The sequence below is a fragment of the Vipera ursinii genome (genome assembly GCF_947247035.1).
Source record: "Vipera ursinii genome assembly, chromosome: 3".
Lineage (NCBI taxonomy): Eukaryota > Metazoa > Chordata > Lepidosauria > Squamata > Viperidae > Vipera > Vipera ursinii.
In genome coordinates this window covers 211,699,242-211,716,128 of record NC_139516.1, presented here as the reverse complement: position 1 = coordinate 211,716,128, position 16,887 = coordinate 211,699,242, and the positions used below count along the sequence as shown (strand labels likewise).

Below are 16,887 nucleotides of genomic sequence, written 5' to 3'. Positions count from 1 at the left end.
CATGGAGGGCAGCAGAGACACACACGAACACCACCAGCCGGGAGTCTTCCAAAAGGCCTTTAATTATAGAAAAAGTGCAAACCAGAAGCCGCTGCCTTCCCTGCTCGGTCCCAGAGGGGTGTGTGTGTGTGTGTGTGTGTGTCAAGGGCAGCCTCCCACGGGTGGGGTTTCTCCCCCGCCCTGGCTGGGCTGCTGCCTGAAGCAGGAGCGGGCCTGGCAGGCTGACCCTCGCAGGAGGAAGCAGGGGAGGGCAGCCTCTGGCATCCTAAGCCGATTTTTAGCTGCCGAGAGGGGGGGTATCTATTTGGTGGGGGGAGTACCCAAGGCGTCCCCCGGAAGAGCCCTTCTTGGTTTGGAGAGGGGTTCGGTTTCCCCTCCGCTTCAGCCTCAGCTCCCCGGCCGGCCGCAGGGCAGAGCTGGGGCAGGTCACAGCCCAGCCTGGAGACGAAGCCGGGCAGACGAGACCCCCAAGAGCAATTGTCCAAAACGCCCCCCCCCCTCTCCTTCCACAGAGACAAAACCCAGGAGGAGCAAAAGGACGCTGGTTTTTTTCTTTCTTCTCCCCTGTCTGGTCAGGAAACCTGCCTTTTCACCTGCGATTAAGGTTTCTCAAGAGTACGGAGCCAGCCACGCCGCCTTAGAAAAGGCCGGGTTTCCCCCTGCCCCCCCCCGCAAAGACCCCATGAAAACGACCTTCCGAAGGGCGCCTGTGCTGAGGGGCACCCAGAGGGCATTCGCTCTGCCCCACTTCTTTGGGGAGGTAAGGGAAGAGGCCGGACTCCTGACCGAAAAGGCCCAGGAACGCAGGACAAAAGAATCCTCGGGCATGCAGGCAGTCCTTGGCTTAGGACCACCACGGACCCCAGAAGTTTGGTCGCTAAATGAGACACTTGTGACATGAGTTGTCCCCCTTTTTACGGCCCTTTCTTGCCACCGTTGCTGAGCGGATCACTGCAGTGGATAAGTTAGTAGTGCAGTCATTAAGTGAAACCGGCTTCCACCATTGACTCGGCTTGTCCAAAGGTCACAAAAGGGGATAGCTTGAGCCCGGGACACTGCGACCGCCGTAAACACGAGTCAGTTGCCGAGCGTCTGCATTTTGATCACGGGACCCGCATCACTCGTAAGGGTGAAAAACGGTCATATAAGCCCCTTTTTCCAGTGCTGTTATCACTTTGGTCACTAAACGAATGGTCGTTAAGTCGAGGACTGCCCGTGGTACAATATGGGGAGTACAACGTTAGAACAGCCGAAGAGAAGAGGTCAGGCGCGCTCCCAGCAGATGAAACCCAGTATGGGGCTTCCTGCCTGAGCAGGGGGTTGGACTAGATGACCTCCCAGGTCCATTTCCAACTGTTATTACCATCATTATGACTGCCAAATGGGCAAACGGCGTGGCCAGGCAGCTCCGAAGAGACACAAAACTCTGGGGGTGCGTCCCTAGAGGGATCCCCAGCAGGAAATAAAGAGGCCCTAATCCCGCCAGGTGGGGCTCCGGTCAGGCCCTGTTTGTGTCCAGTTCTGGGAGGGGAAAAAACGATTTGATAAGATTGAGGGAGTCCACAGTCGGGCAACAAAAAACGGTCCGAGGTCTGAAGGATAAAAAAACGGATCAGGAAAGACGGGAGGAACCGGACACGCACAGCCTGCAGGGCAGAAGGGAGAGGGAACCGGGGGGGGGGGGAACCCAATGGAGACCTTTACATCTACTAAGGGTGTAAGTATTTTACGCCGGAGGGGAGCCTTCACTTGCAAAAGGCCGGAGGAAACCTCTGCGAAATCAGGCTTTCCATGTTCCTGAATATTGAAAACAGGAGGGAGGGAGGGGGGATCTAGGCGTCCCAGGATAATGTGGCAGGATCCAATCTGGGCCGGTCTTCCCAGCTTTCCCACTCCTGAGGGAGCCCCCCCCCCGTCCTCAAGGAGTTTCTCCCCGCTAGAGGATGGGGGCACCGGCCGGAGTCCCGAAGCTGGGAAGACTCAACCTGCTGGTTCTCAGGGACCGACCCAGGCTGGATCCTGGGACGCCTAGATCCCCCCTCCCCCCTCTTTTCGGGATTCAGCCCCCACTGAAGCGGGAGGGGACGCTGCCCGCCCTCGACCTTCGGTTGTGAAGCCAGAGAGGGGCAAGAAAGGGGATTTTTGAGCTAAGTCAAAATCCTTCCCCCCACCCCAGTCTAGAGCTGTGGTTTTTTTTTCAAATTTGGCAACTTTTAAGATGAACGGACTTCAACTCCCTGTGCTGGCAGGGGAATTCTGGGAGTTGAATCCCTCCCCCCCCCCCCGCCCCGTCTTAAAGTTGCAAGTTCCCAAAGGACCTTTATTGCTTGGCCAGGGACAGGAAAGCCGGCAGGGTTAAAAATGAGCCGTTAGAAAAATACAGCCGTCCAATTTTTTTTACAAAAGAGCGTTGGGTAAAAAAAGAAAAGAAAAGAAAAGGGGAAATTCGGAGCTTGCAAAGGACTGGCCAGGGCAGCAGATTCCCACAGCCAGCCAGGCACACTCAGCACGAGAGAGAGTACGAAAGGGCGGGTCTCTGCGATTCACCTGCCCTGGAGAGACAAAACACACACACACACACACACACACACACGCACGCACGCACGCACGCACGCACGCACGCAGGCCAAGGAAGTCAGGATCAACCACAGCATCCTCCCTCCTCCGGAAGCCTGGAATGCCACAGGATCTGCCTCTTCAAGCTGCTGCAACTCTACAAAGTAGAGTAAGGTTGGTGGGAAGCAGTCAGAACAGGCATACACGCATCTCTCTTTCTCTCTCTTTCTCATTCTCTCTTTCTCTCTCTTTCTCATTCTCTCTTTCTCATTCTCTTTCTCTCATTCTCTTTCTCATTCCTTCTTTCATTCTCTTTCTCTCTCATTCTCTTACTCATTCTCTCTCTCATTCTTTTTCTTTCATTCTCTTTCTCATCCTTTCTTTCTCTTACTCTCTCATTCTTTTTCTTTCTCTCATTCTCTCTCTCTCTCTCTCTCTCTCTCTCTCTCTCTCTCTCTCTCTCTCTCTCTCTCACACACACACACACACACACACACACACAAAACCCCCTTGCCCTTGGGTACAAAGGGAAAGCAGTGAGCATCTCATCCAAGCTCAACTCACCCTGCTATCAATTCCCAGGCCCTTTGGAGGCTGGGGAAGCTGCCCCAAAGACCTGCCAGTTCCCACCCCCTCCAATCCCCCCCAGCCCTCCCCACCGCCCTCCGGCTTGCCCTGGCCGGCCGCGGAAGGGGCCTGGGGAGGTGCCGGTGGGATAAGCCGCACTGACTCGCAGCTCAGGGCTACCGACTTTGGGTTACACAAGGCGGACAGTCACCAAACGGAGCTAAGAACGGGAAGCCAAGCGGCTCGTTGCTGCCACCCAGGGATCCCCAGGGGTTTTGCGGGCGGAGCTGCCTCGGTGCTGGGGCAGACCTGGGCCGGCCCCCTTTCAGCTCGTCCCGCAGCCGAAGGAAGTGAGCTGGGACACAGTCGGAGGGGACAGTGGGCACAGGCAGACCGGCCCACGGGCCCTCTCTTCCTGGCGGCCACGGCCAAGCCCTCCTGGGCATCACCGCCCGGCTTGGGCCTCAGTGCCCGGCGAAAGAGCGACGCCAGGCCAAGCTGCACCCCCAGCCGTTTGTCCACAGTCCTTGAGCAGGGGGGTTGGACTAGATGACCTCCAAGGTCCCTTCCCGCTCCGTTGAGTGGGGGCATTCGGCCCTCCCTGAGATCTCCACGCCTCCACAGGCAGCGGAAGAACATCGTCCCCAAAGCTTCGGCTCGCCAGGGGCCGGCCTCTTCCCACAAGGAAGAGGGGCGGAGGGCTGGGCCGGCCCGGCCCGTGAGGAGTGGGCCTCTCCGCTCACATCAGCTGGCAAGCAGCGGCCTCTTCTGGGCCGGCCTCTCTCCTCGGCCGGAGCAGCCAGCTTGAGGAGGGGAGGGTCTCCGCCGGCTGCTGTGAGGGAGGCAGCGTTGGGCCCCACCTGGGGGGGCTGGGGGGGCCTGGCCGGGGCCGGGCGGCAGCTCTTCCATCGGGGGGCGCTGCAGCTTGGCCGCTGCCCGCTGGCGCTTGAGGTCCGCTAAGGTGTGGTGGGCCTTCTCCTTGCTGAGGCCGGACGCCGGGTCACCCTGGGCAGCTGGCGGGTAGGAAGAGGCGCGGTCCGGGCCCTTGGGGTGGGGGGGATGAGGGGGGGCTGTGCCGTTGCGCTCCTCGGGCCCCCCTGCTTCCGCTCTGGGGTCCTGTGGGGTGCAGAGAGGAAGGGTCTAAGCCGGGGGTCTTCAAACTTGGCCTTTTGATGACTTGTGGACTTCAACTCCCAGAATTCCTCAGTCAGGCACGCGTGAAGACCCCGGTCTAAGCTGAGCAGAAGCCCCCCCTCCCCCCGCCCAGGAATGCCACAGACACGGGGCTCACCGCAAGCGTCAGGAGCATCGATGGAGGGCAGCTTCCGAGCCTGGGGGCCAGCCCTCCCCACAGAAAGGGGGAACAGATTGCCGGTGCTTAGGAGGAAAAGTGGGGGGGGGGGCGCCGAGGCCAGACAGGAAGGGAGCCCCCCCCCCCGATCTGCCCATCGCTTCCCCAGCAGCAAAGCTTCAAGTGCCTTAACTTGAAATGCCCCCTCGTTTCAGGGAAGCCACATTTTGGGGAGGGCGAGCGTCTTTCGCATTCAGGGCCCATTCCAAATACCTAAGGGGGGGGGGGCACGGCAGGGCCAGAGGGGAATCCGGGTGTGACCTGGTGGAATTTGAAGCCAACGACAACTGCAGGCAGTCCCCAACTTCACAACAGTTCATTCAGTGACTGTTCAAAGTTACAACGGGGCTGCGAAAGAGGGCTATTTATGACTTTTTTTCCACCCTTACGACCGTGGCAGCGTCCCCCAGGATCACGTGGTCAAAATTCAGCCACTGGGCAACCGGCTGGCACTTATGACGGATGCAGCGTCCCAGAGTGATCACGTGATCCCCTTTGGCGACTTTCTGACCAGCAAGGTCAGTGGGGGAAGCCGGTTTCACTTAACGCCCGTGGGGCTAAATGAACAACTGCGGCGATTAACAACTGCGGCAGGGAAAGTCGTGAAACGGGGCAAAACCCGCTTAACGACTGTCTCGCTTAGCAACATAAGTTCGGGGCTCCGCTGTGGTCGCTTAACCCGAGGACTCCTGTACACGAAAGGGCCCTGACGGGTCAGTGAAGGCCCCAAGACGGAGGGGAGGCTTGCCCAGCGATGCAGGCCCAAAGCCCCCTCTTGCAAAAACCAGCGTGCCTCCCTCTGACTTTTGAGGGGGGGGAAGAAAAGCGGGGGGAGCAGGGAAGGCCTGAGTCTGGGGGTGCTGCCCCCCCCGGCCTCTGACTCCCACCTGGACTAGGAGTTGCCCATCGGCCTGTCCATCCTCCTCCTCCTCCGGCTCTCCCTCGCTCTGCCGCCGCCGTTGCCACACGATGGCCTCCTTGGCGTGCTCCTTGCGGTAGAGGTTGGTGCGCTGGGTCACGCTCACCCGCCTGACCACTTTCCTGGGGGGGGGAGAGAGAGAGAAGGCGCGGTTGAGGGTCACTGAGGGAAAGCCAGCGCGGGCCCTGCTCCTCCGCGGGTTTGGAGCCCTCCCTGCTCCTCCTCCTCCACTATGCAAGCTTCTAGCACTGATGGTGTTACCTAGTTCAGCGTTTCCCAACCTTAGGAACTTGAAGATGCGTGGACTTCAACTCCCAGAATTCCCCAGCCAGCTATGCTGGCTGGGGAATTCTGGGAGTTGAAGTCCACGCATCTTCAAGTTCCTAAGGTTGGGAAACGCTGACCTAGTTGGGTAATGAAATGTCTCCAGGAAAAACCGCCAAGCTCAGAGAGGACCAAGCACCCCACAGTCTTCCTCCTCCTCCTCCTCCTCCTCCTCCTCCTCCTCCTCCTCCTCCTCCTCCTCCTCCTCTCCCTGCCTGCCTGCTCTGGCCAAAGGCGGTCTGGCTACCATCCCCCCCCAGCCCCCCAGCCCCTGGAGCCCACCCTCGGCTGCCGGCACTGGACGTCCGGCGCTGCAGCAGGGACTTCTGCTTGTCGTGGGACTTCATGACGGCATCCTGCTTGTGCTTCAGCTCCAGAAGTTTGGCCCGCACGTCTTCGTTCGCACACACATCTGGCGGGGGGGGGGAGAGAAGCAGCCTCAGTGCGGCCCCCAAAGGCCCTTCGCCCCCGAGGGGCTCCCTGCATGAAAATGGCCTTCTCCGGACCTTTCGCCCGTGGTCCAGACCGCCACCAACGGCAGACTACTCAACCCAGGAGGTCGACACGAATTGGGCTAAACGCGTTTGAATGCACTGACTGGATGTTAACAGGCAGGGCTAGGCCAGGGCTAGGCCACCTCGGCTCTTTTAGGACTGGTGGACTTCAACTCCCAGAATTCCTGAGCCAGCCACGCTGAGGGGAAAGGGAGAGGTTTCCAAGCTGAGCCAGGCTGGCTCAGGAATTCTGGGAGTTGAAGTCCACCAGTCATGAAGGGGCCATAGTTTCCCTCATGCTGGCTCAGGAATTCTGGGAGTTGAAGTCCACCAGTCATGAAGGGGCCATAGTTCCCCCATGCCGGCTCAGGAATTCTGGGAGTTTTAGTCCACGAGTCATGAAGGGGCCATAGTTTCCCTCATGCTGGCTCAGGAATTCTGGGAGTTGAAGTCCACCAGTCATGAAGGGGCCTGCTTGGGGGGCCGCTGAGCCTGCTGGAAGCTCCAGGGGGGAGGCCGAGGTCTGCCCCTCCCTCCCTCTCCTCTTGCTCACCCAGCGGGCTCTCCTCCAAGACCGACTTCCCGTTGAGATCTGCTCCGTGGGCCACCAGCAGCTCCACCAAGGGGATCTGTCGGCCGCAGGACAAGGGGTCAGCCGGACAAGGGCGGGGAGGGAGCCCCCCAGGCCGGGCACGAAGGGGAGAGCCAACCTCAGAGAATGGGGGGCCTGGACCGACCCAGTGGAGCCTTCTGACCCACAACTGCTGAAAAGAGCCCCCCCACCCACCCCCCGGGCTGGCTGGGTCCTGGGAGGGCTCCGAGGGGGCGTCGGGGCGACTCACCTGGCCCCAGCAAGCGGCGGCATGGAGGGGCTGCCAGCCGTCGTGGTCCCTGGCGCTCAGGCTGGCCTGATTTTCTATCAAGAGCTCGGCAGCCTCCAAGTAGCCATTGGCTGAAGCGATGTGCAGCTGTGGGGCAGGGAAAGGGGAGGCTGAGCCTCTGGGGAGGGCGGGGGGCGCGGGGGCGGGCGGGCAGGTGGCCGGGCCTCACCTGAGCCACACGGGGGGCCTCACAAGGCCACGCTGGGGCGGGCCGAGTCCCGGGGGCCTGCGCATCGGGCCGCCATCTCAGAAGGAAAGAAAGCACAGATGTTTTGCAGAGAAAGCTTTGGGGACAGAAGGAAGGAAGGGAGGGAGGGAGGGAGGGAGGGAGGGAGGGAGGAGAGGAAGGAAGGAAGGAAGGAAGGAAGGAAGGAAGGAAGGAAGGAAGGAAGGAAGGAAGGAAGGAAGGAAGGAAGGAAGGAAGGAAAGAAGGAAGGGAGGGAGGGAGGGAGGGAGGGAGGGAGGGAGGGAGGGAGGAAGGAAGGAAGGAAGGAAGGAAGGAAGGAAGGAAGGAAGGAAGGAAGGAGGGAAGGAAGGGAGGGAGGGAGGGAGGGAGGGAGGGAGGGAGGAGAGGAAGGGAGGGAGAGAGGGAAGGAGGGAGGGAAGAAAGAGATGGGAAAGGATGGAAAGAGATGCAAAAGGAGAGAGGGAGGGAGGGAGAGAGGGAAGGAGGGAAGGAGGGAGGGAAGAAAGAGCTGGGAAAGGATGGAAAGAGATGCAAAAGGAGAGAGGGAGGGAGGGAGGGAAGGAGGGAGAGAGGGAAGAGATGGGAAAGGAAAGAGATGCAAAAGGAGGGAGGTAGCAAATGAGGGAGGAAGGAAGGAAGGAAGGGAAGCCAGGAGGGCTTCTCCACCCCCAAAGTCCTGCCAGGGTCCCGGGTTCCTCTCACCAGGGTGGCCTTGTGGTCCAGGGGGGCGTTCAGATCAGCCCCTTCTCTCACCAACCGCCGGATGTCCGTCACCAGGGTGCGCTCCACCGCCGAGCGGGCCTCCTCAATGCTGGCCTGTGTGATCTCTAAGGGGAGAGAGGGCAGCTGCCAGTCGGGAAAGCGGGGAGCAGCCACGCCGGCCCCCTCCGGGGCTCCAGCTGCCCCCTTTCTGCCGTCTAGGGCAGGGGTCCCCAAGCTTGGCCACTTCGTGACTTGTGGACTTCAACTCCCAGAACTCCTCAGCCAGCCACGCCGACCGAGGAATTCTGGGAGTTGAAGTCCACAAGTCACGAAGTGCCCAAACAGGGGGACTCCTGGTCCAGGGCAAGGCGGCGACCCAAGGCTGCCCCCCACGGAGGTTGTCCCCACTGATTTTGCTCTTCGGGAGGGTTTTTTTTCCTTGAAAACATTTCACTCGCTCATCCAAGAAGCTTCCTCAGAGCGGGAAGGATTCACCCAGCAGTGGAGAAGCGTTTGGGAGGAGAAGGGAAACGTCTTCGAGGGAAAACCCAGGAAATTCCGCTCGCCTCTTGAACCCAGACCTGCAGGATGGAGAACCCCCTGTGGGCCTACAAAGAGGATACTTAGGGGAAGGGGGGGCTGCTGGGGCCAAGAAAGAGTGGGGGGGGCGAAGGGGTGGGAACGCCAGAGGGGGAGGCTGGGGCAGGAGGAAAGACGCAGGCTGACCTGCTTTGGTTCAGCACAGAGGGGGGAGGGGGGTCCGGCTGCCCAACAAGGAGGGGGGGGCCGAGAACCCCCCCCGCTGGATGCAGAGGTCAAGCCCCCCCACCCCAAAGAGGCCAGGGCCCTCAAGAAGAAAGGGCAGCCGAGTCCCCCCTGAGGGCCTGTCCTGGGGACTCCATCGTGGAACAGCACCAATATGAACCAGTTTAGCCATAGGTGTATTCCTGCTTCTTGCCTCCTGCCTCTCTGTGTGTGTGTGTGTGTGAGAGAGAGAGAGAGAAAGAGAGAAAGACAGAGAGAGAGAGAGAGAGAGAGAGAGAGAGAGAGAGAGAGAGAGAGAGAGAGAGAGAGAGAGAGAGAGAGAGAGAGAGAGAGAGAGAACTATTCCTTCCTCCTTCTGGGGCCTTTGGCTTCGGGGTTGCTCTCCTGGGGGAGGGGAGGGGAGGGGAGGGGGGGTCTTGGCTTCGAAGCACCTGCCGGGAGGCAAGCAGCAGCCTCTCCTGGGGGAGGCAGGAGGCAAGGCTGGGGGTCCCCGGCGGAGCAGCCCAGCCCTGCCCGACTCCAGGGGGTCCGAGGAGATCAAGAGAAGGAACCCGGGAGGGGAGGAAAGCACAGATCCGGGATGGAGGCTGGGGGGGGGGCAGGGAGGGGGGGCAAAGAACGGACCACGTTTTGATGCAGATGCCCTTTGGGCTCAGAAGAGGGGCCCTCCTCTGCTTACGAGGAGGCCAAGAAGCGGCTGCTTCTTCCAAAAAAGAAGGATATTCGCAGCTCAGGGTGGAACTGCGGGGTCCTGGGTGCTGCTCTCTGAGCGGGCTGGCTTCCTTGCAGACGTCTCGTGACCCAACTAAGTCGTATAATCAGTGCTAGGAGAGAGTGGGCTCCGAGGAGGAGGAGGAGGAGGAGGAGGAAGAGGAGGAGGGGGAGGAAGGAGGAGGACTGTGGGGTCCTGGGTGCTCTCAAAGCTGGCTGGTTTCTTTGCAGACGTCTCATGACCCAACTCGGTCGTATAATCAGTGCTAGGAGAGAGTGGGCTCCGAGGAGGAGGAGGATGGAGGAGGAGGAGGAGGAGGAGGAGGAAGAGGAGGAGGGGGAGGAAGGACGACTGTGGGGTCCTGGGTGCTCTCTGAGCGGGCTGGCTTCCTTGCAGACGCTTCTCGTGACCCAACTAAGTCGTATAATCAGTGCTAGGAGGGAGTGGGCTCCGAGGAGGAGGAGGAGGAGAAGGAGGAAGAGGAGGAGGGGGAGGAAGGAGGAGGACTGTGGGGTCCTGGGTGCTCTCTGAGCGGGCTGGCTTCCTTGCAGACGTCTCGTGACCCAAACTAGCTGACACCATCCTCAGTGCTAGGAGGGAGAAAGGTTTGCTCTCATTTTCATATACTAGCCAGTAGACAAACGAGTTAAGTTTATGTACAAAAAGCAGGAGAATCCCCACCCTCTATTAGCCCTGACGAGGTTACCTGGTTTGGGAAATGAAACGTCTGCAAGAAAAGCAGCCAGCTCAGAGTCCCGGGGAGCCCTTGGCTTCTCCTCCTCCGTCATCGTGGTGCCTCTGTCCAGATTCGGGGCTGGGGGGGCTGCTGAAGGGCCGCTGCCTCCACCACACACCCCCACCCCACCCCTGCAGGCTGCCCAGCCCCGGCTCGTGACAGGTCAGCCAAGCCAGAACCTCCTTGGCCGGGAGCAGCTGTGCGGGAGGGAGGCAGGGAGGGTCCCGGCGACCCCTCCTCCCCCTTGAAAGGGGGGCAAGGCAGGCCGAGCCCAGGCAGGAAGCCCCCTCACCTCGCTCAGCCATGGCTGCTTCCAGGTAGTCCAGCGAGGCCTCATCCTCACACAGGTCGTACGGCATGTTTCCATCCGAGTTGACGGCAAGCAGGTTGGCCCCTCTGGAGGAAAAAGGGGAGGGTGGGAGACAGGCGGGTGACGCTGGCCGCTGCCAAGACTGCCTGCTGCCCGCTGGGGGGGGCGAGGGTAACGGACACCCGGAGCTATTTTGATCCCAGAGCTGGCTGGCTGGCAGGGGGTCCGGTTTCCCTCCCTCCCCTGCAGGGCGGCTGAGACGGCGCCTGGTCCCTCCCCCTGCTGGGCGCCAGGGCCGGGCCCGGCCGGCCGAGGAAGAGGAGCCACTGGCAAGGCCGGCTCTGCCATCTGCCGACGGAAGCAGGAGAGGGAGAAGGCTGCAGGGAGGAGGGGTCTCGCCTCACAACCCACCCACCCCCCGCCCAAACCAGGATGCTGCTGCCAGGATAAATCATTTAAAATCATGCAATGACGCATTGTCGCAATACTATCATATTGTGACGTCAGGATTGCAGTAAAGATCGCAGTGCAAAGACCGCAGTAATAATAACAGCGTTGGAAGGGACCTAGGAGGTCATCTAGTCCAACCCCCCTGCTCATGCAGGAGACCCTACGGCCATTTCAGACAAACGGCTGTCTGGTCTCTTCTTAAAAACAGCAATACCTGCAATAATGCGGTGCAGGCAGCGGACCCAAAAAGTTCTGTTGCTAAGTGAGACACTTCGTTAAGTGAGTTTTGCCCCCGTGTTGCAACCTTCCTGGCCACTGTTGTTAGGTGAATCACGGCAACGGCTAAATCGGGAATGCCGCTGTTAAGTGGATCCGGCCTCCCCATTGACTTTGGTTGTTGGAAGGCCGCAAAAGGGGATCGCGTGACACACACCCCAGGACACTGCAACCGTCGTAAGTGTGAGTTAATTGCCGAGCATCTGAGTTCCGATCACACGAGCCTGGGATGCTGCAACGGTCCTGGAAAACGGTCCTAGGTCCCTTTCCTCACTAAAGGAACTCTTGTAACACTCTAAAGCAGAGGCCCCCAACCTTTGGGGCACCGGTTCCATGGGGAGAGGTTTTTCTGTGGACGGGGGGGGGGTGATTTTGCGTGCTGCCCGCATCCGCGGATGGGGCTTTGCTTGTTTGCGTGGACCGGTTGCTGGCATGCCACGACCCAGTACCGGTCCACGGCCCGGGGGTTGCGGACCCCCTGCTCTAAAGCCATCACGCTGCCCTTCCCTCCGGGGTCTCCCCCCACTGCCCAAAGAGGGACCCCTTCCTCGCTGGCAGGAAAAGCCGCGGGAATCTCTGCAGCTCAGACTTCTTTGGCCATGGCCCCGTTGGGGGGAGTGTCCTACGACGCGTCCCCCTGCCCGGGCTTAGATCTGGGGACAGGCTGTGACGCTCCCCGTCCTTTGGGATGACGTGCGCAGAGCGAAGGCCGCAAGTCCTACCGACATGGCTAAAAAGCCCTGGGGGGAAAGAGCCAGGCGCCCTCTTCTCCTTGCCCAAGGGAATGCGGCTGTGTGTGTGTGTGTGTGTGTGTGTGTGTGTGTGTGTGTGTGTGTGTGCTTTTTTAAACTCGAGAGGAAGACATATCAGAGACTCTGTGCCCCCCCCAAGCGAGGAAAGGGCGGTGGGGAGAGCAGGACCACCCCCAGTGCTTAAAGGAAAGGCTTAGGGAGCCCTGGTGGCGCAGTGGCCAGAAGGCGGCGTTGCAGGCTGACTCTGCCCACGGTCAGGAGTTCGATCCTGACTGGCTCAAGGTGGACTCAGATCGTTGGGGGCAAGAGGCTGGCTCTGCCAACCGCTTAGAGGGGGCTGAAGAGGGATATGAGTCTAAGTGCCAAGTGCTAATGACAAGGGATGGTCTCATCCAGGTGGTTGCCTGGCCTAGTGGTCAGGCGGTGAGGGAGTGAGTTCTAGTCCCGCCTTAGCCATGAAAGCCACCTGGGTGACTCTGGGCCAATCGCCAGGAGATGGTGAGTTCTAGTCCTGCCTTAGGCCTGAAAGCCGGCCGGTGACTCTGGGCCATTCCTCCTCTCTCCCCTCATCTCCCCTCACTGGGTTGTTGTTTGGGGAGAAACAGGAAGAGGGAGGAAGGTCAGGCTTGACTGCTGCCTTGAGGTGTTCATAAAGGAGGGATGCAAACATAAATATTTCCTGAAGGTGGGCGGAGGGGAGAAACTGGGCCAAAGGCTCCTGCCTGACTCAGCGGCTAAAGAACAAACCAGCCAACTTTGCATTATTCGCAAAATCCATGGAATTGCCGAAACGACCCCAAGCCACCACCAAGAGGTGCCTGCCCGGCATGATGGCCCTCGGGGGCCAGGCCGGCCTGACTCCAAGAGCCAGCGGAGACCCTCAAAGACCCCCCCAGGCCCCCCCCCCCAGCCTTCAAAGGGACGGCTCCTACCTCTCAATCAGCAGCCCCACCAGGGGCAGGTGCCCGCAGGTGGCGGCGGCGTGCAGCGGGGTCCAGAGCTCGCTGTCGCAGGCGTTCGCGTCGGCCCCGGCTTCCAGCAGCAGCTCCACGATCCGCCCGTAGTTGTCAATGCAGCACTGGGGAGACGGGAGGAAGGCCTGTTTGGGGGTGGCAGACGGGGGCGCCCCAAGAGGCATCGGCCGTGGGCTGGGGCAGGAAGCCTCCGACGGCCGCAAGGCTGCCGAGGGGGGAGCAGCCCCGGCTGCCCCTAAGCCTTTCCCCACTCATCCGCCTTGCTGGCTTCCCACTACAACAGGAGGGTCACACTCACGACGTCTCATGACGCGTCATGACATATTGCGGCTTTTTCCCCACTGCCGGTAACGGGTGTGTGTATGTGTGCGCGGTTTTGCTACGATGCAGTTTTGACACCCCTGTGCTACAGGCGGTCCTTGGCAGTCATTCAGCGACCCTTGGAAAAAGTGAGCTAGGACCGTTTTTCACACTTACGGCCGTTGCAGCATCCCCCCGTGGTCACGTGATTAAAATTCAGACATCCCGGGGTCCAGCAAACCCCTTTTGTGACCTTCTGACCAACAAAGTCAGATTCACTTAACAACCGTGTTCCTAACTTTACAACTGCAATGATTCGCTTAATGACGTGCCTATAGCAACGGTCTTGCTTAGCAACAGAACTGTGGTCGTACGTCGAGGACCTCCTGTAACATCCGGCTCCCTAGACTCAGAGGCCTTGAAAGCGGCAGAGCCTCTGTTTTGCTTTCCTGTTCAGGCCACACCTGAACGGCCAGGACAAATTCACCTCGACCTCCAGCCACACGCAAGAGGCTGGACCTCAAGACCAATTTCGCAGGGACTGACGCAAAGCAAAACCAGGCAGGGGTCCTCAGCGAGGATGCCCTGCGCCTAACGTGCCATGGCCCCGCTCTCCGCCTTCAGCAGGGCCCATCAGCGCAGCACGGCTTGGTGCCTTTTGCGGCCGAAAGGCCAACCAGGATGGAGATTGCGTCACAGGGGCGAAACTCCAACCGGAGGATCCGCCGAAACGGGCCCCAGCCGCCCGGAGCCGCTTTGGGAGGAAATAAATTGAATAAAAGAAGTTTGCCTTTCCTGGGCTGGTCTTTCCAATGAGCAGACGGTGCCCAGCCTCCTTTGCCATCGGTGTAGACAGGCAGTCCTCAACGTATGACCACAATCAGGCCTATAAAATTTATGTCGCTAAGCGGGATGGTTGCTGGGGAAATTTTGCCCCATTTTACAACCTTTCTTGTTAAGTTGTTAAGCGAATCACCGCGGTTGTTAAGTTAGTAACAGAGTTGTTCAGTGAACAACTGACTTTGCTTGTCAGAAGGTTGCAAATAGGGACCACGTGACCACCACACACCCCCACCCGGGACGCCGCAACCGTCATAAATACGAGCCGGTTGCCAAGCCTCTGGATTCTGATCGGGTGACCAAAAGGGGACGCTGCAACAGTCGTAAGTGTGAAAAATGGTCGTAAGTCACTTTTTCCAGTGACTAAGCGAGCTGTTCTACCTATGACCTCCTGCTCAGAGAAGAAAAGGTGGGTCTGGGCCCTCTGGGGACTGAACTTTGCGCTCGGAGCCGCCTTGTGTATTTACTGAACACAGTGGCAGAACCGCCAGGAAGGTTTACAACCCCACAACGGGAAAGAGCAAAGCGGGAGGGGGAAAGCGGCTCCTGGAAAAGGTGGGATTCGGGCCCGTCCCGCGTCCGGCTGAGCCCGGAGGCCCTTCGGCCCCTGCAGAAGAAGCAGCGGCGGCAGCAGCGGCAGCGGCTCAACCCTCTTCCCGAGATGACTTCCGCAACGCCAGGAGGGGACCCACAACGTGGCCTCCCCACGGAAGGGAGGGAGGGGGAGAGAACAGGGGGAGGGCAGGTGAGGGAGGAGGACGAGGAGGGGGTCTCGGTCAAACACAGGTAGCCCTCGAGTAACAACTGAGCCCACAGTTTACGTTGCTAAGTGAGACGTTTGTGGAGTGAGTTTTGCCACCTCTCTTTGCCACGGCTATTAAGTGAATCACTGCGGCCATTAAGGTCGCTAAGTGAGTCTGGCTCCTCCACCGGCTTTGCTTGCCAGAAGGGCACAAAAGGCGATCTTGTGGGTCACTTTTTTCAGTGCCGCTGTAACTTAGAACAGTCGCTAAGTGAGCCGTTGTAAGTCGGGGACTGCCTGTGAGGGGACACGAGTTAGAGGCCAAAAGGGGCCCAGGAGGATCCAGCCTGCAGGACGGACTTTCCGGCTCTGATTTGCAAACTGCAGGCGGTCCTTGACTTACGAGATGCCCGCTGCTGAGCAAGGCGGTCGTGAGGGCCCCCCCCCGGCACCTCATTCCCAAGCACCCCCCCGCTGGCCCTGACCTGACAGCTTAGGAGGCAGCCTCCCCCTCCAGATCTCCAGGTCCGCCATTCCGGCTCCGGCTGTGGGCCGGGGTGCTGGGGCTCCACCAGGCAGGAACCTGTGGGAGGGCTGGGGGGGGCGGCTCTGCTATGGGGAGAGCGAAAAGACCCCGGTCCTCAGGCCCAGGAGGTGGGAGGAGGGAGGACAGCCCGAAAGAAGCACTGGGCTCACCTGGTGCAAGGCGGTCAGTCCGTCCTCGTTGCACAGGTTGGGGCTGATGCCGCTCTGAAGGAGCTGCTGAACTGTAGAAAGAAAAAGAGGTCTCAGGTGAGGGGCTCTCCAGGCCAGGCCCCCTCTGCTGCGGGAAAAGAGCATTCAGCCAAAGCATTTAGACTGGACTTGGACTGGACTAGGGAACAGAACAGAACAGAACATAGAATACAGAACAGAACAGAATATAGAATGGAATGGAATAGAATATAGAATATAGAATATAGAATATAGAATATAGAATATAGAATATAGAATATAGAATATAGAATATAGAATATAGAATATAGAATATAGAATATAGAATATAGAATATAGAACGGAATAGAACAGAACAGAACAGATGGAATGGAGTGGAGTGGAGCGGAACAGAAGAGAACAGAACAGATGGAATGGAATGCAATTAGAAGAGAATAAAGTTCTTTATTGGCCAAGTGTGATCAGACACACAAGGAATTTGTCTCTGGAGCACAAGCTCTCAGTGTACATATAAATAGCAAGTAACAGGTCTTAGGTCACTTTACAATGCCTTGGTAAGGCCACACCTGGAACACTGCATCCAGTTTTGGTCCCCATGATGTAAAAAAGATGTCGAGACTCTAGAAAGGGTACAGAGAAGAGCAACAAAGATGATTGGGGGGCTGGAGGCTAAAACATATAGGGAACGGTTCCTGGAATTGGGTACGTGTAGTTTAATAAAGAGAAGGGTGAGGGGTGACATGATAGCACTGTTCCAATAACTCAGGGGTGGCCCCAAAGAAGAGGGAGTCAAGCTATTCTCCAAAGCGCCTGAAGGCAGGACAAGAAGCAACGGATGGAAACTAACCGAAGAGAGAAGCAACCTAGAACTAAGAAGGAATTTCCTGGTGGTTAGAACAATTAACCAGTGGAACGGAAGTTGCCTCCGGACGTTGTGGGTGCTCCAGCACTGGAGGCTTTCAAGAAGAGACTGGACAGCCCCTTGTCTGAGATGGCCTAGGGCAGTGATGGCGAACCTTTAAGAGACCGAGTGCCCAAACTGCAACCCAAAACCCACTTATGTATTGTTGGGTGCAGGGTAGGCGTGTTCCATTGGGTGGGTGTGGCCAATTGGATAGGCGTGACCCATTGGGTGGGCGTGGCTGCGGTGGTAACGGCAGACTGGGTGGGACTAAAAAGTTCAATCAATCAATTCCAACTTTCCGAGATCTTTTTTTCCCCGTGAGAAGTTGAAATTGATTGATTGAGTGAACCTTTTTTTTTGCACATGGCGGCGGAAGCCTAAAGCACAAAGGTTTCATAGCAGTGTTCCAATCTCTCAGGGGCTGCCCCAAA

At 58.8% G+C, this 16,887-nt stretch overlaps 1 protein-coding gene across 1 annotated transcript in view; it reads right to left on the bottom strand.

Moving 5' to 3' along the window:
- Nucleotides 1–3,224: 3,224 nt before the first annotated feature.
- PPP1R16A (protein phosphatase 1 regulatory subunit 16A) overlaps nucleotides 3,225–16,887 on the bottom strand; it is a 28,972-nt gene continuing 15,309 nt past the window's right edge. Inside the window, 10 exon segments of the mRNA XM_083359703.1 lie at nucleotides 3,225–3,992; nucleotides 3,994–4,239; nucleotides 5,362–5,515; nucleotides 6,000–6,129; nucleotides 6,765–6,840; nucleotides 7,054–7,179; nucleotides 7,982–8,106; nucleotides 10,487–10,590; nucleotides 12,915–13,060; nucleotides 15,535–15,605. Coding sequence (XP_083215829.1) covers nucleotides 3,669–3,992; nucleotides 3,994–4,239; nucleotides 5,362–5,515; nucleotides 6,000–6,129; nucleotides 6,765–6,840; nucleotides 7,054–7,179; nucleotides 7,982–8,106; nucleotides 10,487–10,590; nucleotides 12,915–13,060; nucleotides 15,535–15,605 — 1,502 coding nt within the window. The 3' untranslated portion in view covers nucleotides 3,225–3,668.